This window comes from Cheilinus undulatus, linkage group 19 (assembly GCF_018320785.1).
Source record: "Cheilinus undulatus linkage group 19, ASM1832078v1, whole genome shotgun sequence".
In the NCBI taxonomy this organism is placed as follows: domain Eukaryota; kingdom Metazoa; phylum Chordata; class Actinopteri; order Labriformes; family Labridae; genus Cheilinus; species Cheilinus undulatus.
In genome coordinates this window covers 17,788,630-17,811,514 of record NC_054883.1, presented here as the reverse complement: position 1 = coordinate 17,811,514, position 22,885 = coordinate 17,788,630, and the positions used below count along the sequence as shown (strand labels likewise).

At 40.2% G+C, this 22,885-nt stretch overlaps 1 protein-coding gene and 2 non-coding genes across 3 annotated transcripts; 1 reads left to right on the top strand and 2 right to left on the bottom strand.

The window, feature by feature from the left end:
* The first annotated feature begins 296 nt into the window (after positions 1 to 296).
* Positions 297 to 9,358, top strand: LOC121527351 (holocytochrome c-type synthase). Its single transcript, XM_041814286.1, has 8 exons — positions 297 to 382; positions 2,647 to 2,761; positions 2,903 to 2,950; positions 3,263 to 3,396; positions 3,772 to 3,920; positions 5,629 to 5,748; positions 5,878 to 5,964; positions 6,301 to 9,358. Exons 2-8 carry the CDS (start codon positions 2,653 to 2,655, stop codon positions 6,497 to 6,499), a joined length of 846 nt encoding a protein of 281 aa, XP_041670220.1. The 5' UTR covers positions 297 to 382; positions 2,647 to 2,652; the 3' UTR covers positions 6,500 to 9,358.
* An 8,480-nt stretch (positions 9,359 to 17,838) lies between these two features.
* trnas-aga lies at positions 17,839 to 17,920 on the bottom strand. Its single transcript has one exon. It is a non-coding gene; the product is annotated as a tRNA-Ser (tRNA).
* Positions 17,921 to 18,626: 706 nt separating this feature from the next.
* Positions 18,627 to 18,708, bottom strand: trnas-uga. The gene has a single exon. It is a non-coding gene; the product is annotated as a tRNA-Ser (tRNA).
* Positions 18,709 to 22,885: the final 4,177 nt, after the last annotated feature.

Here is a 22,885-nt window from a genome sequence, read left to right as displayed (position 1 = left end):
AATCATAATACAAGGTAAAACTATGTTTCAGATTCCAAACTATTAAGATGGATCAAGATAAAGGCTATTTTTTCTACACTTTCTTCACTACAACATCTTGAAACAAAAATGTCGAAACATACTGGACCCTCCGAATGATATCATTTCGAAAAGGAGTCCGTGGTTAGATTTGTTTGGGAACCTTGAATCGTCAAAACTTGAAAAACGACAGCTTATTCAATTTCTAGGAGTTACATAGCGGCTTCGACAACGTGATGACGTTGCCACTTACGCATTAGCTTAGTTGTGCAACTACTTCTGGGTTACGTCGTCGTCCGTCCTGCACGTTGACATTGGAATAGCATCCGAACAGACAACACTTCTCACCTGACTTCTCTCAAAGGTTAGTTTATTTCCCCTTCTCTCATTGTGTTTTCATTGTAATGTAGATAACATGATTACATAGTAAACAGCTGTGGTGACTGTTTAGTTAAAGGTGCTGTTTTAGAATAATGTCGAATTTTGACTCATGTTATGCAGTCAACATATTAGCTAACGTTAGCATGGCTGCTAGTTTGTCTGACTAACGGTAAATGAAGAAGAAAATATATTTTTCTGCTAAGTCGAATTGACAGATTGGTCTACATTTTCATTTGTCTTAACCAAAGAGGGAATGTGGGTGTTTTAGGGGTCTCTTAACCGTTAGCCATAGTTACTAAGTTAGCCAGGTGTAGCTTGGTTGATCGAAGCTTCCAGGCTGTCGTGAGGTTATCTGAGGATACCCTCTGTTGGCTTCTTCAGCCCTCTGCCTGGTTTACACACACATATCCGTCAGACCATAAACCACATGAACTCTGTTCTAAACTTTAATATTAAATAACACATAAACCATATGCTAACTACAGCTAGGCTATTGTGTTACTGCTTTTACATGCTGTGTAATAAACAAAATGACCCTTCTTGGACGTTTATTTGACCGATGATTGTTATAAAACTGGTGTATAATGTGTCAACTGATAAAGTTTAACATTTTTTTGGATTCGTCAAAAAGAATTTCTGGCATAGATTGTCAGTCACTTTCAGTTATCATCAATTTTAGGGACTGTCTTCCTCTTCTTCTCTTTTAATTGCGGATGGTCTACCAACGTTTCGGTGCATTACTGCCACCTACTGAGGGTTTAGAAGCTCGGCAGCGCTTAATGCTTATAGTCCACCCGTGGCGCTCCTCTCCAATAACATTGCCCATTTTGAAATTCAGACCCGAGTCTGTGCTAGTCCTCCACTTCAGTGTAATGCCGTATTCCCCTCCAACAATGTATATTATGTAAGAAACCTTTAGGCCACGTCCAACGCCATTTCACCCCTCAGATATACCCTATATATTTACATAGGATTTATCACCTTCCATGAATGATAACCACTTGCTATCAAAAGAAGAAGGAAAAAAAACCCTTTCCAGTCTTCAAACAGCTTTAACATCCCTTCTCAGTTCTGATCTTCTTTACTCTCACCTTCTAAATCCTTTTTGGTAATTACAGCTAACCAGTGTAGAGATCTTTGCAGTATGCTGCTCTCATAGCACTACTGTCTTTCACATGTCCCAAATCTTACAACAATACAGCACACCACTGCCATATTTCTGAGAGCAAAAACACCTTATTCTTCAGTGTGGATGCACAATATTATCTGCAAGAACCATTTGTAAACCACTTTTTTAAGAGTGAGACTTTATTTTATTTGAAAAGTATAGGTTCCATTAAACAACAGTCACATTTTTATATTCTACCCTGTATCCCTCACTGTCCATCAGCAGATTGTTACAGTGTTGTTTGTAGCTCTCAGAAAAGGAGATTAACTGTAATTTTTTCCATCATTGAATGCCTGTTTGAGAAACATGGCAACCAACCTTTATTGTATAGAGAAATGTCTGTCTTGCTTCATGGCTGGACATACTTGGTTTTGCTGGCTTTTTAGAGGAATAATTGAATTAAAAATACTATATAAAAATGTAAGAATATTGATATAGCTAATATTAGTTTGGAAATATTGGCATTTTCCAAACTAATATTAACTATATCAATATTAGTTTGGAAATATTGGCATATTTATACTGGCAAAATTACAATATTATGTATCAACATTCATAATTTAAATACAACACAAATGAGACTGATGGGGTGAAAAAATATAGCTTAGTTGTTTCCTTCTGAAACCTTCATTCTTCTTGCTTTAAGTCCTCCTTCAGAGTTTAGAAGGGACTCTGTCTTTACAGCAGCACACCATTCACCACCCCCTCTTCCTAGCATATAATCTAAATATATAGCAACTATGTGTACTATATTCAGTGGTAACAATTTAAAGATCTTTTTCTCCCTTGTGTTGAGGCTGACAGTTGACAGTGATTCTTCTTTTGGCTATCCTGAAACACAATAAGGAGTAATTCAACTTTCCCTAGTTCTTGAGTTCTGTGCTTTGACTCCTCAAAATCCTTTCCTGCCATCCCTCAAGCCTGCATCAGTCAGAAAAATGTTGTCCATGAAACTAGCATTTTTCATACTGCATAAATGCATATTGCATTGTAGAACTCACTTTCAGATATTGCAAATGTTTTTTTTCCCCAGAAGTGTCTGCAAAGCCTTAATTTCTCATGTGTTTGCTTTGAAACAGGACAGGATGGGAGCCTCCTTCTCCACACCTGCTGCTCCTACAGTGAAGGCAGAGGCCATGATGGCTGCTCCTCCTCAGGGCTGCCCCATGCATCAAGAGGCCCAGCCTGTCAAAGGTGCTGCTGCTTAATGAGAATCAAAACTACTTTTGTAATTCTATTTTACTGCACTTAAATAGCTTTTACCTTTTTTGTTTTACAATACTTTTCTATTTGACAATTTTGTGTTATTTGTTTTATCTATCGATTTTTTTCCAGTGTCTCCACCTTCTGAGTGTCCCATGCATCAGTCTCAGCCTGTGAAAGGTACCAGTTATCAGACTCTTGAATTTAAGATTTATAGTTTTTTTCTCATAGAGGAGCATGCTCCCCCTGAGCCCTCTAGAAAGTTTGAGGTGTGCATGAACAGAATGGTACCACCTCTGCCTCAACTGGGGGCAGGAAAACCGTGGATATACCAAGCATAAGGGCAGGGCTTCTATCTTGTATGAAAACACTAAATGTATCATAAAAAACTTGATATGAAGTCCAGCCCTATGTTGTTACACTACAGCAGTTAAAGTTAAAGGCTAGTTCTGTGTCCTCTGTGCCTTAACTGGATGCTTCTATTTTCTTCAGTGTCTCCTCCATCAGAGTGTCCCATGCACAAAGCAGAAGCAGGTCCAGCTCACCAAGACCGAGCCTATGAGTTTGTTGAGTGTCCGATGAAAGCGGCAGCAGGCATGAACAGTGACATCGACCCTTCAAACATGGTATCTGCACAACTTAAGTAAATGAAAAGACAATCAGTATAAATAAATGTTCTGTCTTTAGAGCCTGGAGTCTTTTGACAAAATTATCATTTCAAGAGAGTTTCAATGCACTAAAACAACCACAGGGGGAACTTTTAAAATTTGAAGAGCATGTTAAAACAAACAATATTGTGAATTTGTTAGTTTTTTGTGTTGAACATAGTTCAACGGCTGTTGTTTTCTCTCTCAAAGAAATAGTCTGGGCAAAACTGTACTGTTTCTTAAAGAGTTTTAAATTTGTCATCGTAGACAGTGCTCTAGTCTTTGTCAGATTCTTAAAGATCAAATTGTAGAGTATCTAATTAAATTTGTATTTTTCACCCTCTATGTGCCCAGATGCCTCCTCCTAACCAAATACCAGCTCCTGACCAACCTTTCGACCTGTCGCTCAGAAGAGAGGAGTCGAACATACCCCGACACAACTCTGATAAGAACTGGGTTTACCCATCTGAGCAGATGTTTTGGAATGCCATGCTGCGGAAAGGGTGAGTCTGCACCAGTGGTGAATGTTTTGTAGATAATGTGATTACATTGCTACCAGCTCAGTGGGCCTAAGCCAGGGAACCTCTTTTAAGTACCACATCATGTTGAAACACAATAACCACATAGCTTTGTTTACAAGAAGCCAGGGGTGTGATGAGATCTTGTGCCACGAGATCTCGCAAGATCAAAACGTCACAAGATTTCTCGTCGAGGTGAAAATCATCTTGCGAGATCAATATTGCCCAGACACCCGAAGCAGCAGCTCTCCTGACAGAAAACAAAACCAAACTGGAAGTTATTAAAACTCATTAAGATGCCCTGGACTTATTAAAATTGCTGGTATGACAGCTAATGAAGAAACAGAGCTGATCTGTGATCCATTCAGATCATGCTCCGACCCCCTCCTCCGCGTGCACTACTTGGGGCCGTACATGATCCACAAATGCTCAATAAGTTCATCATAACAGTGTGAAATGATTAAATGTCACTGCTGCTGGAAGCCTGTATGGTCCCTACAAGTTCATATATGCGCGCAGACCCACTTATAGTGCCGGTATATGTGACTTTATAACTTTGATTCAGTTGGTGCTTTGTCATGTGTCCTTCTCGTCACTGTCTGTCAGTCACACATCCATCAGCTGTTGGCTGTGCGTATCATCAGTCGGAAGCTTAACATCAGCAGCGATAAACTTAGCAAAAAAAAAAAAAAACAGTGTGAGCGCCATAGAGTCCACTGTTAGTTCCAAAAAGCGAAGTTCTAGCTCCAGCTAAACACACCCTGTTTGTTGTCTGACAGCAGACAGAGCAGACACACACTTGCTCACCAGTGCACAGACATCAACACATCTGTGCGTCGTGTCCAACACTGTCAAAGCTTGTATGAGAAAAAAAGACCACAAAACAATAAAATAATCTATTCCTCTAAATTACAGCAAATTTGTTATTGACAGAAATATTTCTTTTGTCTTAAATATGGATGTCCTTATAGAGGATGAGAAATACTTTGATTTTACTGATGCAGCTTTTTATATTTCAGTCTGTTGTAAATAGTTTTTGAATTACTTTCAAAATAATCTAAATGCTTTTATTATTATTATCATTGTAGCAGTGAGTGCATAGTGTATTAAAATAAACATGTGGTAGACTATGAAATGAAAGGTTTGATTTGAAGAGCATTTTAAAGTACAGTTTGAGTCAGAGTTAGACGAGCTAAAGTGTGTGTAAGCATTGATAGCCTATTCAGTACAAGAAGAGTTTAAACATTTCTGAATAGACCTGAATGCTTCGCAATTATGACTTTCAGCCGTATAAAGGACACATTTTCGACTTAAATATTTTTTTTCCAAAATTTAAAAAAAGTAGAAAATCTCATCTTGTCTCATGGGCCCAAATCTCGTCTCGTCAGATAAGCAACTCGTCACACCCCTACAAGAAGCCCAGTCTCAGAGTCAGCACAATGGAGAATGACACAGAGAACATGACTGCAAATTTATTCACTTTGTGGCGTGCTTTGAGTTGTTTTGGCCAGGTACAGCTCTCTAACACTCCTCCATTATTTAGAATATATGTCTATGTTTAGCACTGTGCTTGTGTGTGTGCAAGAGCATTGGTACTGTACTGAACCATCCATCCAAGAACGGGCTAGGGAGGGAGATAAAAACCTGGATACATAAAGGATGATAAAGTCTTACTAACTCTGTTCTGCAACAGGTGGCGCTGGCGTGAGGATGACCTTGCTGCTCAAGACATGACCAACATCATTAAAATTCACAACAAAAACAATGAGCAAGCCTGGCAGGAGATCCTGAAATGGGAGGCTCTACATGCACAGTGAGTGAACTATTAAACAGAACTACAACAATATGGGCATCACATGCCATGTTCTTGGTGCCATGCATTACATTCCTGCACATAGAAATCTTGACAGTAGGTTTGACCTCGTTTCTCTCTTTCTTTTAGGGAATGTCCATGTGGGCCAACACTGAAGAGGTTTGGTGGTAAAGCCAAAGAGTTTTCACCCAGGGCTCGCTTCCGCCACTGGATGGGGTGAGCTCTTTCACATGCCGTCAGCCTGAATTAAACTCTATTTCCATTTAGGAATTTCATCTTATTTGTGTTTAAAGGGATGTTTTTGGACTAATGTACTCGAACAGAACTTCACATTTGCCTAGAAAGGATCCATCATCCATTTCCTGTGAGGGGCATGGTCAGGGGTCGAGTCAGACAGCCAAAATCACAGATTTGGCTGGTTCTGCGCAGGACTGAAACAGGGGTTTTTAGAAATGCAAAAATCCAATACTGGAGTGTTTTTGTTCTTCAGCAACAAACTTCACAGACATGTTTTTAGGACCTTTAACAGTTGTTGTTTCTCCTTGTCCTTAGCTATGAGCTGCCTTTTGACCGCCACGATTGGATCATTGACCGCTGTGGGAAGGAGGTTCGCTATGTCATCGACTACTATGATGGGGAAATCAACAAAGAAACCTACCAGTTCTCCATCCTGGATGTACGTCCCGCCTTTGACTCTATAGAAGCCGTCTGGGACCGCATGAAGGTGGCTTGGTGGCGCTGGACCTCCTAAGGGACTTTAATACGACATATATATATAGGTCACATGATGAGAACGGTGAAACTGGCACTCCTCCTTTCTGCTCTCTACATGAAGGTGTGATGTGTAAAGAACCCTTAAACGAAACTCATGAAGAAAAAGAAACAGACTGTGCAAGCAAAACCTCACTCAGGCTGTAAGAAGCTTCATCTGCTAATTCTGTTGATATCACTTCAAAGTGTCATTTTTGGTTTATATTCTAATAGAGCATGTACATCTGAGCTAGTGGAAGTGTTTGTCAAACCGGCTACACGGGACTCACACTGCCTCTGAGAAAGAGCCCAGTCTGCTCTCATTTCAGAAAGTAAATAGAAAATAAATTAGTGTCAGGAACACTCCACCTATTCTAAAATTTAGCCATTGGGGTAAATTCTCCCCTTGGAAGAGACAAAAATAGTTGTGAAGTGTCTTCAGCGGCCATCTAGAGTTTGCGTAGGTCAAAGAAAATAGCCCTCTCTGAAAGGCTCTCAGCCAGGATTGTAGGCCTGAACAGAGCAAATGTATAACCGAACGAAATCTTTATTATAAACGGAGGTGATAAGTAGGAATGTGTGGCCACAAGGGGGAAAAGATAGATGTGATTGCTGTGCATCTTGGGAGATGTAATGTCTAGTGTGTTTGGATCTTTGTCTAATTGGTACCAAAAGTCAGAATGCATATGCATGTGCTGAGTTCTTTTATTACTTAAGACATCCTCATGCTAACACAGCGTACATGATAATGCAGAACTGTGTAATTGTACTGGGTACTACCATCTTGCTGTAGTAGCACAAAAGCATCTGTTGACAGCAGTATTTAGAGTTGGTTTAACAGCGTCAGATGGCTGCTGATGAAAGAATCAGATGATTTTAACTTTTTTAGTTCAAAGGTTAGATGTCAGTTACAATAAGAGCCTTATTTAGAGAGTCAGGAGAAAAACTTGGCCAACTGCCACATATTTAGGATATGGTGCTGTCCAAACAATTTAAAAGCTGCATTTGAAAATCACAGACTGGTGGCCACATTATCCAGATCACCAAGAAGAGCAGGATTTCCTACCACTATATTCCTCTGTGCAGCCAGTGAATCGGTGCCCACTTCTTCATGAAGACGAGGCTTGAGTTTTCATGACTGTTGAAGCTGTTGACTGTTCCTCAGGATTTTCCCACCGCCCTTAACATTGAAAATAAAAGTCAACTTGTGATTTTAGATGTAGGAAATTGTACAGTTCTTCCATCAGCCTTCATACAAACACAGATGATGTTGGATGCTACCACAGTAATGTCGACATGTCAACTCCCGAGATTTATCTTCAAGCTGAACAATTTAAGATACTGTAGACTTCTCTGTTTTTGCTTCTGATTAAATAAATCTCATATGGCAGCTTTAAATAAATGAATAATTCTCAGAGCAAAGGTCTAGCCCCAGGTTCCACCACCACCTCCTTTAAAAAAAATTGCAAGCCACATTACTGAACAGTACTCCGGCCCTCACTATCCTACATTGCAAAAAGGATCTTTTGGTCTCTTTCCTGTGATATGAAGTGTTTTTGTTTAGTGCGCTTAAGATATTAAGACACCCTTATGGGATAACCAGTTTCTTTTCCAAGATAACAGGAAAAGGAAGTCAAAATCTTGAGAGCAACCAAATTTTAGTCTTTGTCATGGCAAAACAAAAAATACACAGGTGTAAGCCCACTCAGGGCCTTATAGATCCACTGAAGCCCCCCCCCCAGTTTAGATTCACTGCTTTAGTTGCAAACTCAAACCTCTTAACAAATGTAGAAAGATTTAATGGCAAAACAATTTAGGACCTCAGTTATAGAAGCATCCAGGAGTCACTGTAGTAGATTTATCCTTTTGTTTAAATTCTATAAATATGTTTTCATTGGGCTGTCTGACAAACCCCTTAAATGTAATACTTGGAGGTTCTATTTCATTTTGAGAAACAAATCTTGTAACTGGCTTGTAAATGTAACCTTTCACAACCTCGTAAATCCTTTTTCTTTTCCATAAACGTCCAAAAACATTTGATTACCATTTTAGGACTCTCCAGGCAGACTGAGAGCTGGCGATGGTTCCAGTGGCAGTATGAGTCGAATGATTTCTGTCTCACTTTAACTTGTCTGACTTCTCTCTGGAGAATTCTCAAAGAATCCACTCACTTCCATCCTATCTTTTTCACCAGTAAAGAGTTTTAGGTCCACCAATAAGGAAATCCTCATTGGTGCGATGGGTTTGTCTGATTACCTTGATACTTGTGTCATGGGTTATGGGTGTGTTAGTCTAGTTTGGGTAAGAATGGAACGTGAGGATACATAGTTATTTTTTTAAAGAACATGAATGGGTTTAACCTTTGCTTTTTTGACCCTGTCACTCTTTTCCTTCTCGTTAGAATCATCTTCCTTCATTTGGACATAAGGCGCAGATGACTGAAGCTTGTGTTGAGGCAAAATTGAAAGCTATCAATTTCTCAAATACTCTTTAACAGACACCCTCTGCCTTTTTAGTTTCCTGATTCTTGTTAGAAGGTATAATGGTTCTCTGGGATGTTCTGTGTCCAGTGTGCTCTGGTATATATCTAATTTTGTTCTTGAATTGTTTAAGATATTAACTGTGTAACATTTCATCTCCAGCTTCTCCTGTCAGACATCTGTCTCATCTCTGGCATGTATTGTTTTTTTTCTTAATTTGCTGATATCCAGATTTTTATTTATTGTTCGATGAATGAGCGTACACTTCTGTGTGCAGAATCTTAATGCTTTTGTTTCAACATGTCGAATTTTAAATTGATTTTACTAGCTCTGTTGCTACACTAAACTATCAATAAAGCTGGTTGTCTTCTTCCTCTAAATATTTGCCCTTCTCTTGACAAATGAAGACAAAACCTGGAAGAAAGTATTCAAACACTATTGGAGTAGCTCTCAGTTGGTCTCCCAGTTTACCCTAAGGCCAGATCAGAATACAAGAAATCAGACAGGTTTTACCCTGACGTGTTGCAACTAATCATTGAACGCTTGGCCAGAATTTGAATGTTGGTGATGAATGGTCTTCTAGTGTGGTTAAACAAAGGATGTATTCAGGACACCCCGTCAAGCTGATTTTACTGGACTGTAATGCCTATATTTCTCTTAAACCTTCTGTCTAGTTTGACACCCTGGGCTGGTGACAATTAGGCACAGTGCTGTGAAAAAGTATTTGCCCCTTTCTGATTCGATATTTATTTATTTTTTTTGCGTATTTATCACACTTAAATGTTTATGATCATCAAACCAATTTTAAAATCTCACAAAGACAACACGAGTAAATACAAAATGTAGTTTCTAAATGATGATTTTATTTATTGAGGGGAAAAAAATCCAAACCTATCTGGCCCTGTGTGAAAAAGTAATTGCCCCCTGAACCTAATAACTGGTTGTACCACCCTTGGCAGCAATAACTTAAATCAAGCGTTTGTGATAACTGGTGATGAGTCTTTCACATCGCTGTGGAGGACTTTTGGCCCTCTCTTCTTTACAGAATTGTTTTATCAGCCACACTGGAGGGTTCTCCAGCATGAACTGGCCGTTTAATGTCACACCACACCATCTCAATTCTCAACTGGATTTAAGTCTGGACTTTGACTTGGCCACTCCAAAACCTTAATTTTGTTTTTCTTGAGCCTTTCAGAGTTGGACTTGCTGTAATATTTCGGGTCGTTATCCTGCTTCATAATCTAAGCGTGCTTAAGCTTGAGGGCACAAACTTAAGGCCGGACGTTGGCCCTCAGGGTTTCTGTTAGTCAGCAGAATTTATTGTTCCATCAGTCACAGCAAATGGTCCAGGTCCTGAAGCAGCAAAGCAGCCCCAGACCATCACACTTCCACCACCATGTTTGGCTGTTGATATGATGTTCTTTTTATCAACTCCTGTGTTATTTTTACGCCAGATGTAACGGGCCGCACACCTTCCAAAAAGTTCAACTTTTGTCCTACAAGTCCACAGAATGTTTCTCCAAAAGTCTTGGGGATCATCAAGATGTTTCTTGGCGAATGTGAGACGAGCCTTTGTTTTCTTGGCCTTTGAACTCTCCCATGATGCCATTTTTGCACGTTGTCTTTCTTATGGTTGAGTCATGAACTCTGACCTTAACTGAGGCCAGTGAGTCCTGCAGTTCTTTGGATGTCATTCTGGGTTCTTTTGTGACCTCCTGGATGAGTCGTCTTGCACTCTTGGAGTACTTTTGGTTGGCCGACCACTCCTGGGAAGGTTCACCACTGTTAACTCATGATGTTTCCCATAACGCCAGATAGGTTTGGATTTTTTCCCCCTTAATAAATAAAATCATAATTTTGAAACTAGATTTTGTATTTACTTGTGTATTCTCTTTGAGATATCAAAATTGTTTTGATGATCCGAAACATTTAGGTGTGATAAATATGCAAAAAAATCAGGAATCGGAAAGGGGGCAAATTCTTTTTCACGGCACTGTATGTCCTAACAATGACTGATAGGATAGCATTTTCTTCCAAAACTACAAGAAAACAAACCTCCTCATTTACCAGAGGGACATTACACTATTTCCTACACCCAGAATTTTTGCTTCCGGGGGACTTTCTGTTTACATACTGTGAATCTAGGACCATGGATATCCAGTCTATGTTGCTGATATGAAGTCATTTAATGACAAGTCAGTAAAAAACTGCTACTTTAGGATGATAAAACGCTAAAAAAAGGTTATACATATGCTGGAGCTGGCTTAAAAGGATAGGGAATGAGTAACCAATGGGTCAAAGAAACTGTAGAGCAGTTTGGCAGAACATAACATGGACTGGACAGTCGGCACCATCTGCTGGACAAAAGGCAGCATTGCAGAGAAGTTTGCTGTGAGAAAGGATTTTCTGCTGTTGCCTCAAAAAAAGTCAAAGCTGGGCATTGAAATTTAACTGAGAGTTGCGGCTGCACCCAAGACTTAGGAGGATCTGTAGCACCAAATAAGCCCTCGATAGTCACTGAAGTCATGTAGGACTGGGAGTAGAGATATTCATTTTATATCAAGTTTTTATTTTCAGGGAAGTGTTCATCTTCAGAGATCTTTGAAACTTTTACATTTAATGTTGCACTAAATAAAGAAGGAAAGGAATTTGTTATCAAATATTGTGACCGACAGTGTTTGTCGTATGTTTACATAATTTTACATGTGTACAGTGAGAGGTGAGAGACGGGGGGTATTTTCATCTGCTGACAGGAAAAGTCTGGGAATCACTGCCTTAGAGGAACCGACAAACCGATAACCAGAGTGGAGAATCAAAAAGTTTAAAGGATAAAAACAGTCATTGAGAACAGAGCTCACCTTAGGCTACAGCTGTAAAGAGTCCTGTCTGATTAGTGAAATTTTAGCTCGCTTTAAGGTAGCTCATTCACTCTGCATCTTGGGTAAGATGCAGATTCCTCTGTGTGCAGATTTTCTTCAAATGCTGCACAATTTTTCACTTTGTCTGAAGGATGAGCTGAATAGATTTCAAGAGTCAAATGTCTAATTTGAGCTAATTTGGTCTAATTTAATTTCTTAAAGAACACAAACATTTCTTGGTGCCTGAAGAGTGTTTTAGATTTTTTTTTTTTCAAATTTATTAAACTAAAAGACCCTGAACTATGACACAAGTAGTCGGACCCTTTGCAAAAACACTGGAAATTAAGCTCAGCTTCTTCCCATTCCTCCTGATCTTTGCTGAGATGTTTCTAGACCTTGATTGAAGTCTACCTGTGGTAAATTAGATTGATTGCACATGATTTGGAAAGGCACACACCTCCATAGAGGCCTCACAGCTGACAATGCATATCAGAGCAAAAACCTAGCCATGAAGTAAAAGGAGCTGCCTGCTGAGCTCAGAGACAGGATTGTTGCAAGGCTACAAAACATTTCTGCTGCACTGAAGGTTCTCAAGAGCACAGTGGCCTCCATGATGCTCAAATGGAAGAAGTTTGGCACAACCAGGACTTGTCAAAGAGCTTGTCGCCCAGCTGAACTGGGCAATCAGGAGAGAAGGGCCTCAGTAAGAGAGGTGAAAAAAAAACTGATGGTCTCTCTGACTGAGCTCCAGAGATCCTGTCTGAAGGCTAGACAGAAGCCTCTCCACAGTGGATAACACATTAAAGCCTATTTGGAGTTTGCAAAAAAGCACCTGAAGGACTCTAAGACTGAAAAAAAACAAACTCTCTGGTCTGATGAAACCAAGACTAGACTGTTTGGCCTCAGTTCTAAACATTATGTCTGGAGAAAACCAGGCATTACACATGACCAGCCCATTACCATCCCCATAGTGAAGCATGGTGTTGGCAGCATCATGCTGTGGGGGTGTTTTTCAGCAGCAGGGACTGGGAGACCAGGTTGAGGGAAAGCTGAATAGAGCAAAGTACAGAGATGTCTTCAATGAAGAGCTTTTCCTGCAATGCTCACGACCTCAGGCAGAGCTGTAGGTTTGACTTCCAACATGACAATGACAACACAGGAGTGGATTAGGGGCAACTCTGTGAATGTCCTCGAGTGGTCCAGCCAGAGCCCTGACTTAAACCCTATCCAACATCTCTGGAGAGACCTGAGTATCCACGAACGGTTCCCATCCAACCTGACTGAGTTTGAGAGGATTTGCAAAGAAGGGCAGAAAATCTCCTAATCCTGGTGTGCAAAGCTTTTCACGTCATATTTAAAAGGACTCAAGGCTGCCAAAGGTGCTTCAACAAGGTACTTCAGCATCAGACTGCAGCATAAGAAAATTGAAAAATGTCTAGAGGGTCTGAACACTTTCTGAATGCACTGTTAGGTTAAAAATGACTAAAATACTATCAAAACTAGAACTCATTGTAATCTATTTACAAAGACTAAATTTGAAACAGCTACCAAAATTAACACTCCTGTTAACGTCAATAACACTGACCCTCTGAAACCCACTGGATCACTGACTGTCTCAAGAAGTACATGCATTGTTTACAGTATCTCAGGAACCGTAAGACAAACCTCTATGGAGTAAATTGTGATTGGAAGCTTACTGTTTGAAGATTTATGGAGGGATCCTGACATTTAAATCCCTTTGAGAATATTTTTAATCTAGTTGCAAAGTACAATATTTACTCAGCACTTTGATACTACAAATTGCTAAATCCATAATATGACTATTGTGTTTTTTTTTTTGCCATAAAAACTTAATACTGTTGCTATCAGCCCTCCAGTTTGACACCTGAAGTAAAAGACAACTTCCGATTGATCAATCGCAATGCTCTAATTTCTTCTTCTACTTCTTTCTTGACAGTAGTGACCAATCAGGACCAGATCAACAAGAGACAAGATGCCAGACTGCAAAGTAAAAAATAATCCTTTATGACCCAAATGATGAAAAGTGGATGTTTTGCTCTCCTAATTTGGAATTCATGTGCACCACAAGTGCACAAAATGTGCATTGGCTTTACAGAGATAAATGATAATGATATTGAGTTACAATACCAAATAGGACCTCCTGAGAATTTCATGAAATGCAAGAAATAAGACTTGTAATAAATACATAATAGAATAAATATTGTATTCACCTAAATGCAGTATTTATTGGATTGCTCTGCTCGCCATACTGTCTTGTCATGATGCAGTTCCTCTGTTGGACAAAGGAGGGAGACATTTCACTAGAATTCACATCCTGATTTTTAGGAGAACAACACTGAAAAAACCCATCCCTCATAACCTAATGATACATTTTCTACCACAAACTTCATTTTAATTGTGATGCATGCTCTAACTCTATTTATTTGGCCAGTTTTACCATTTATAAGGTGGAATTAATAGAGAGAATGAGCAAAAACAGCAGCTAAAACATCTGCTGAAGGCTCCTTGAGTTATATGTTGTAGCCCTGCAGTGGTTGCTCTGGAAGGGGGCTCCTATTGGTGGGCCAGTGGACCAATAAGACAGCCACAAAGGGTTGATTTTCTTGAATACGGCATAAGCAGTTGAGAATGTCTTCTTTTTTATTCGTCTATGAATCAAACCCTTACTTTAAGCTTGTTTGTCACAGAGAAGCCAGTTAACTTTCAACTCAATGTTGTGAAGAAGTTCAGACCTGACAGAGAGATGACCTCTTGGAATCTCTGCTGATTACCCCAAACAATATGGGGGGCAGGTTTTAGGACTATAAGACACAATGTCTTAATTAGGGAGATTTGTGCTGGTGATTTAATACTTTTGTTTTCCCCTTGCTTCTGACTGAATGCATATCTTAAAACGTCGAACTTTTCCTTTAAGGCATAATTCATGCCTATAAATAAATAATTACAGGTACCTCTGTACATTTTCCTCAGTTCAGCTGAAGAATAAATAACAGATCCAGGTTCAGGTAGTTCATTTTCCCGTGTCCTCAGATGCCTTCTGTCCATAGCTCACATATGGCTGCTCTGAATTTCTGATCAGCTGTGGGTTATTCATGTAGGAGGGTAGAGTGAGAGCTGTAAGGATAGTGAGGGTGGCAAACGCAACATGTCTTGTGGCTGCTGCATTGCATTATGGTCTATTAAGGCTCCTGTCAGTGGAGAAGCAGGTCTGTCTGCCTCTTGACTGATGGATGATTGTCCAATGTCAGCACTGAAGGAAAACATCTGTCTTGAAAATCCAAAACAGACTGACACCTGATATTTACAGTCCATGTTGAAGATAACATGACGACTCAACATGACATCTCATCAGCAATAATTGGCTGGTCATCAGTGGGAAAATGGATCTATGTCGCATCGTACATCACCGATTGCTGTTTTTGGGTGTATTTCTCCTTTAAATATACGACTGTGTGGGTTGACTACAGAGCCATGCTTATGTTGCCTGGAAGAATGTGTGCATGTTGATTTCCCAAGTGTTTCAGGAAGGCCAGATAGCTGCAAAGCACACAGCAGATGTCCAAACAGCCCCTGGCATTCCATGTGAAAGTGCAATATTTTATCATATCTGCTCTCTGCAGTCAACATTTCCATACCAAAGAAGGGCCTTTCAAGCCCTGTGTCTGCCACCAGCCATCCACTACCCCACCATTACCCAGCTCTGTCCTCGAGTCTGCTCAGACAAAGAAAGCATCCGGTTAGAGAGGGAGGCGTCTCCGTCCACATGGAGTGTTGATTTATCTGCTAATCAGTGTGAATATGTGATCTTTCAGCCGTCTTTGTGTGGGGGAGGGTTTAGTCAATGCCATTTCTAAAATGTTTATTGCTTTAGCTGTTATAAAGCTCTGTATTGATTTGAAACAGCTTGAAGCAGAGAGGCCAACATTTACTTTCAGGTTAATCTCTGATATTATGATTTGGACATGCTCTTTTGAATGAGGCCATAAAAGTGAATCATGAAGCTGGTAAAGTCTTGGGCCAGCACCAGATGGGCAGATTATACATCTGGAGCACATGGACATTTCCCAGTGGACTGAGTGTTGATTTGGCCTGCCTTTAACAGTCAATAAGTGCTTTTCAACTGCTGGAACAAGGGTCTAAATTTAGTTCTGGGGTAGGGAATCTACCCCAGAACTAAATTTATGTTATGCAGATTCAAACTGTCCAAACTACTCCCTTTCTGGCAGGTGTTACAGGTCACTGCATACCAAATCAACTCGAAACAGAAATAATTTCCTCCCTTTTTTGTATGTTGTTTGAGTAAAGTTTTGCATCGGCTACTCGTAGAGATGACCACTCAGCTGTCATGGAGTTACCCTGAAGATCACTCAACAGTCACAGAGTTTCTATGATGACCACTCAACAGTCACAGAGTTCCTCTGAAGACCACCCAAACAGTCACAGAGTTCCTCTGAAGACCACCCAACAGTCACAGAGCTCCTCTGAAGACCACCCAACAGTCACAGAGTTCCTCTGATGACCACCCAACAGTCACAGAGCTCCTCTGAAGACCACCCAACAGTCACAGCATCATTTAACAAGCACCTTAGCCCTCTTCAACTTAAAGCATCCTTCACTCTCTTACTGCTTTACTTATCCTCAAATACTGTAAGAAAGCTCACCATTGTTAAAGCCTCACCTCATGTACACATTTTGACTAATTTATTCATTTACATCAAATGAGCAGTCTTGCACCCATTGCTCACCTTGCAACCATACTAAATGCACACAAACGTGCATATAGAATTATACCTAAGCATACTTTGCCAATAAATCTGATTCTGTTGGACAGTTAAAGTAAAACAAACCTCTATGTTGAGATATGTGCTCATGGTTCTGCTCTTACTCTGCCACCATGTGCAGTCATATGACCAGCATGTCAAATAAGACTGCATCCATGTGACCAGTTGAACTATTTTCAGCTGAATTTGGACCCTGACTTCATATTTAAACTCGTTGAGTGGAATAAATAGCAGGCACAGAGTCTTGATTCACATGAGACTAAAAACAACCAGTGTCAAAAAGTCACTGTTATTTTCACCTGTGCAGGATCAATCACTACACTCATGCTGGTTTCCGTTTCCCTCCTGCGTGTTTTATCAGGTTACTATAGCAACAGTGACCCCACAAAATCAAGGTTGTAGCAATTTTAAACAGTTCTGTTATTTATCTATGAGATGTAATGTGTCACCAGATCGTCTTTCTCATTTGTTCAAAGTTTGTTTATTAGAGCTCTGCTCTCTGGCAGTCAAGCTTCCTGACCCTTCAGTTACATTTTTACACCTTTTCCTTTTTCATGAATAGATACATTTTGTTGACCTGTATCAGCCAGAGTTTGACCAGAGGATTGAATAGAAACACCCATGTGACTTTTCATAAAAATGTTTGGTTACAGCTAACTGCATCTATAAATAGGACATGACTTTTGCGACTGAATATCCTCCCAATTTATGAAGAGTGTGATAGAATCAAATTTTAACAACAGTGGCAAAATATCAGGATGTCAACTATAGTGGAAAATGTTTAAGTGATCTAGCAAACACGATTTTGGCAAATAAATCAGGATTACATTTTGTCTTTCTGAAATGTGAAATAAATAGGGATGAGTATCAAAAACCAGTACAGACACATCTGATACCTATTGGTCTGAATTACAATAAAGATATATCTGCAAATCATTGATGATACCTGGACAGCTTTAATTCTCTTGCTGACTTTTAGCACACTTTTTCCTCTCAAAAGTATTGATTCAGGCACTGTTTAGGCACCAGCACTGTATAAAACATATCTATTTAGCACCAGTGGCAAAAAAAGAAAAAACAACAACAACAACAACAAAAAATCAGACGATACCCAACCTTATGCAGAAACCTACATACATCGCAGCTCCAAAGGCGCTGTTGTTGGAAAACTTCTTTCTGGGATAGTTTAAAAGATTCAAATGTTGTTGGTAGGATTCAAACCTATGCAGGCAGACCCCAATGGATTTCTAGTCCATCGCCTTAAACACTAGGCCACAACAACTCCTATACCTCTGTGGTTTAGATTTTTCACAGTAGTCACCCTTTGGTCTCACAAATACCTTTCTTCCAAAAGGCCTTCTTTGGTCCAACGTCACCGATGTTTCCAGACCGAGGTGCAAAGTGTCTTCAGGGAGGGTGGTGTTGTTGTGGCCGAGTGGTTGAGGGGATGGACTTGAAGTCCACTGGGGTTTCCCGTGCAGGTTTGAGTCCTGCTGACAACAGTGACTTTGATTATGTGTCCTAGGCCGGTTGAGGTTGGATCCTGAGAAGCAGGTGAGTTGCTCACAAAGCAATTCAGACTAACATTCCCACTCAGTTACAAAGCCATGCCCACATCTACCCACATCACTCTCGAGACCTGTTGGACAGAAATATATCCCCTGCCTCAAATGGGCTAAGAATCTCACACGTTGACCTTGTTTATCTTTTCATAATTGCCTATGGTCGTTAATGGCACATCCTGGTAGTCATGGGCAAGGTCAGCTCCAGCCCAGAGACAGGCAGTTGAGTGTTTGAGACTCCCATGCACAGGGGTAGAGTGCCCCAGGTTCACTCCGTGGTGGCTGGAGTCAGGTGGGGGACGTGGGTAGATGTGGGCTTGGCTTTGTAACTACGTGGGAATTTTATTCCAAATTCCTTTCTGAGCAACTAGTCTGCCTCTTGGGATCAAACCTCAACCATCCATGGGAACACAGCTTCAAAATTGCCGTTGTTGGCAGGACTTGAACCTGCGTGGGGAAACCCCAATGGATTTCAAGTCCATCGCCTTAACCACTCGGCCACAACAACACCCCCATCCTCACAGCCATCCCCCAATGAAGGCACTTTGCAGCTAATGTCTGGTCAAGCAGGTGATACTGACACTTCTTGGACAAAAGAGGGCTTTTTGGATGAAAGATATTTGTGAAATCAAAGAGTTAAGGCTGGTTACTGTGAAAATTCTACAAGAAGTAAACAGAGTGGTTGTTGCAGCCATTGCAGTCTCCCCGTGCAGGTTTGATGCCAACAATGTCAGAGCCTTTTAAACAATCAGATATCAGGGCAGATATATTTTTAACTGCTGTTATTGCTGTCCTGGCCAGTGCCACAATTTCTCCATCAGCATTATGACAAAGGGTTACGTCATTGGGAGGCACCTTGGCTTGGAATCATACACAAACGATGCTGCAAAGGAGCCACCATAAAACCTTCACGCTGATGACACACAGGTAAACACAAAACAATTGTACGCTCTGGCTGAGAACTTGCTAGCTATTTTTTCAGGTTAGTTTACAGGTCTGCAACTGCTGCCTGCTGCCCTTTACGTTGTCTGCATGTCTTCTGTGTGATCTACAGATTCTACCGAGGGAAATGGGATTCATTTTTTGTAATGTAGCAACATGCATGCTTTGAACTCAATAGATAATATTTCAATTTGTTATGCCAATAGGTCTACCCCAAGCAGAGAGATCATCGTGGAGTTTTATGAATAAATTAGAAGCATTTACAAGGGTTTCTCATATTCTAATAAAAATGTATTCTTGATATTCTGCCATGTTGTACTGTACATTACACTTCTATTAAAATTACTGGTGTTCTTGTTGTTCTCTTTCAAATCCAGACTTGGTGTTCTCCTGTATATACCAACTCTACCTCCTCACCTCCTTGGCCTCCATAACTGCATGTGGCTTCATGCCCTGTGGCCATCTTTTGCTATGAAGGTAAACACTTCTGTATTGAAGCTCAGCGACAAAGGCCCTGAGAATTCATCCTTGTTTAATTAATGCTCTTTCTGAAGTGCCCTGAGGCAGGATGTGTGGGGTTTTGTGGCCAGCAAAGGAATGGGACCCCACTCAGCACTGCAGCCACTGCAGGTGGTGCAGCTGCATTATTAAGGAGCAGCTACTGGGAGTCTGACAGCAGGGCTACTGGGAAAGAATCTCCGTCATCTTTGATGTTGGTTAAGTCTGCATCCTCTCAGCTTATTTCTCATCCAGGATACTAAGAGTATTCAAAGTCATATAAACCTTAAGAATATTTCTGTTTTGTTGGCATAAATGAGTTAGACCAGACCAAATTTGTTTCAAGTATTTAATTTTAGTTTTTCCTAAATATGAGTTTGCTGCATTTAAAACTACAGCAGACCGAACGTGATCAAGACATATATATGTTATTCATACAATAACATGAACAATTGAACATAATGTGCAGATTTTCTACTGCTGCATTTGAGATAATAGCTTCAGTGGTAGCAGCCACTGTATGCTAGGGATGTTCCCATGCGTCTATTTCCCCGTTTGGCTAAACGCTCATTTAAAGTGTTCAACCGACTAGTCTAGAGAAGAAAATGCTTTAGCCATGCTGTACAGGGTATATCAGGCTCATGTCACACCCACTAACATTAGCAGCTAGCTTTGCCAGCCTTTGTTCCTCTTTGCAGATGAATATTGTGCTTTGATATGTGGCCTTTACATTTCGTTTGAGTAGATACACGCGAGTTAATCCATGGACAGCCTACACATCAGTTTATTTCCATTTATTACTTAAAAGACAGTCACACTGTGCTGTTCCTACTATGAGCTAACTGCTAAGCTACTCATATTTACATCCGATGAGGGTCCAGGGGAAGGCAGCAGCCAATAACTGAAGCTAGAGCAGCCTCTAGTGGTGGGAGGTTCATCACAGTTTATAAGAGCATTAAAGACCGGGTTTTCAAGCCTGTGTTTATAAAACAATTATAGGTTATTAGTTTAACAGACTTTTAAATCTTACACTGGCCAGTTTGATAAACAGATTTACCGGTTTAATTGGGCTCATCCCTACTGTAAACACAGGCTTACAGCACAACTCAACTCACCTGCCTTTATTGCAAATTCACGTCGAGGCAGGTTGGAAGAAGAGTGAAAACATCTTCATGAAAAACATTCAGTGTGGCCCAGTTCTGATAAAACTGCCCCATACACAGGTGAAATCCAAGCTAAATGCTCCACCACTGTACTGACTCACTGTACAAGCAGCAGAGTGAAAACATCTTTTTCATCAGGAAAAACTTTCAGTGCTATTCTTTACTCTTTATTTGAAACATAGGCGTTTCTAGCCCATTTTGGGGGGTGCTGAAGCACCCCTAAATTGAACCCCAGCACCCCTAAAATTTGAGAGATTTTTAATTTTTTTTTTTTTTTTTTTTTACTGTATGTCTTTTTTTTTTTTTTTTTAACAAACTAGAAAAGTGTAAAAACCATACAGTACTTGGTTGAAATGTAATATTTTAACAACAAAAATGCAGCACCCCCCACTTGCCTCAAAAATGGTTTGATCCACCCTATCCCTCCCACCTCTCACTGACTTGCACTCTGAGAGCTGCACAGAGAAACGCGCTGCCTTCCAGTGATATGCTGCAGTAGTGTAAGTACCTGGCTTAAACCGGGATATGTGGCACATTTCTTATCTTCTACCACTCAATACCAACACATTATTATCATTACCAGTCCTCATTTTTGCTGTATTTAATCGTAGGTCATGTTTATGTTGTTAGGTAGGAGTTAGCTGACCTATTTTTTTAGCTAGGAAGTGTTACAGGTGGTCAGACAGTACCACTGTCCTCTGTTTGAATTGGAATGAGAGAAGCTAGCTCTTGTGTCCTGTGCATGTGTTAATATTAAAGCCAAGGTGCTACTGACTAGTTAACTGACTGGATGCCATTAACATTATAACTCCTATTATCTATCTAGAATGATGTTGTAAGTTGGATCAATGTTTCAGTTTATATCTCTTATTAGATATAAAACACATTGGTTATTTGCATTTTGGTTGACAGTACAAAGAGAGAGAGGACTTTATATATTAGTATTCTTGTTAGTATTTTTTTATATTTATATAATTTTTCATCTAGTTGAATACAATCTATTTGTGTATGATTGTCAGTCAAAAGAATGAGAGATGAAAAAGGGGAAGGAGAGAAGAGAGTGCAAGATCAGGAAGAACCAGGTAAGAAAACAGAGAATAGTGACACGCAAAACAGCAGCTTTAAAGCTGACAAAGAAAAACATCCCATTCACAATATAATTTTTACATATAGACAAACATTGAAAAAGTCCATTTCTGTTAATGTGTTTTACATGTTGCACATTGCATTTCAAATAAGAGTCCAAAAAATAAGTCTTAGGTCCATTTTTGGTACTCACTATAGGGGGCTGGTTCCAGAAACATGCATACTGTTAACGTGTATGTTGAGGAGCTGCTGTATCAAATTGAGTTGTCTTCCCCCAGACATTAGGGTTATGATATGTTTATTTTATGATTCCAATCCATTCCTCTTTTGCTGTGGCTCAACATTTGAATAAACTTTATCAGATTTGATTGTTTGGTCACAGACTTTCCCAAAAAGTGCTGAATGTTTCTTTCACAAATGTGGGAATGAAATTGTGTTAAAATGTACAAAACAGTGAAATTTATCTTGCGGGCAGCTCAGCACCCCTAAACCTCTGATCCTAGAATCGCCCCTGATTTGAAATGTGGTCCAGCTCTGAACAAATTGCCCCTACGAGTTAGTTTCATCAGAGCTAAATGATGCTGGCAGAAGTTAGCTAATGGCTTAGAGTCCCATCCAACCCCACCTTTTCTCCTCCGATGACTCTGATTGGTCAGAACAGTGTTCAGTTTGGCACAAGGGTTATGGTGGGTTGCCAGGTCTGTGGGCTACATTTTACGGACTGCCACGGGTAGACTTTTTTGTCCGCGGGTTGAGCAGACCCATTTTTGATGTCTTGTGTATGTGTATTTAATATGCAAAGCAGAATAAACGACTTTGTTCTAATGCAAGTAAATCAACCAGCAGAGAAGCAGGAAAACACACAGGAGAACACGGCACACAACCAAAGAGCCGCTGGGCCACTCTGGCAAATGGACATACAGAAGCAGCACACCTGCATGCACACAAGCAATATAAGAGGTGTGGCAGAGGTTTTACTGGCTTATGTTGAATTTC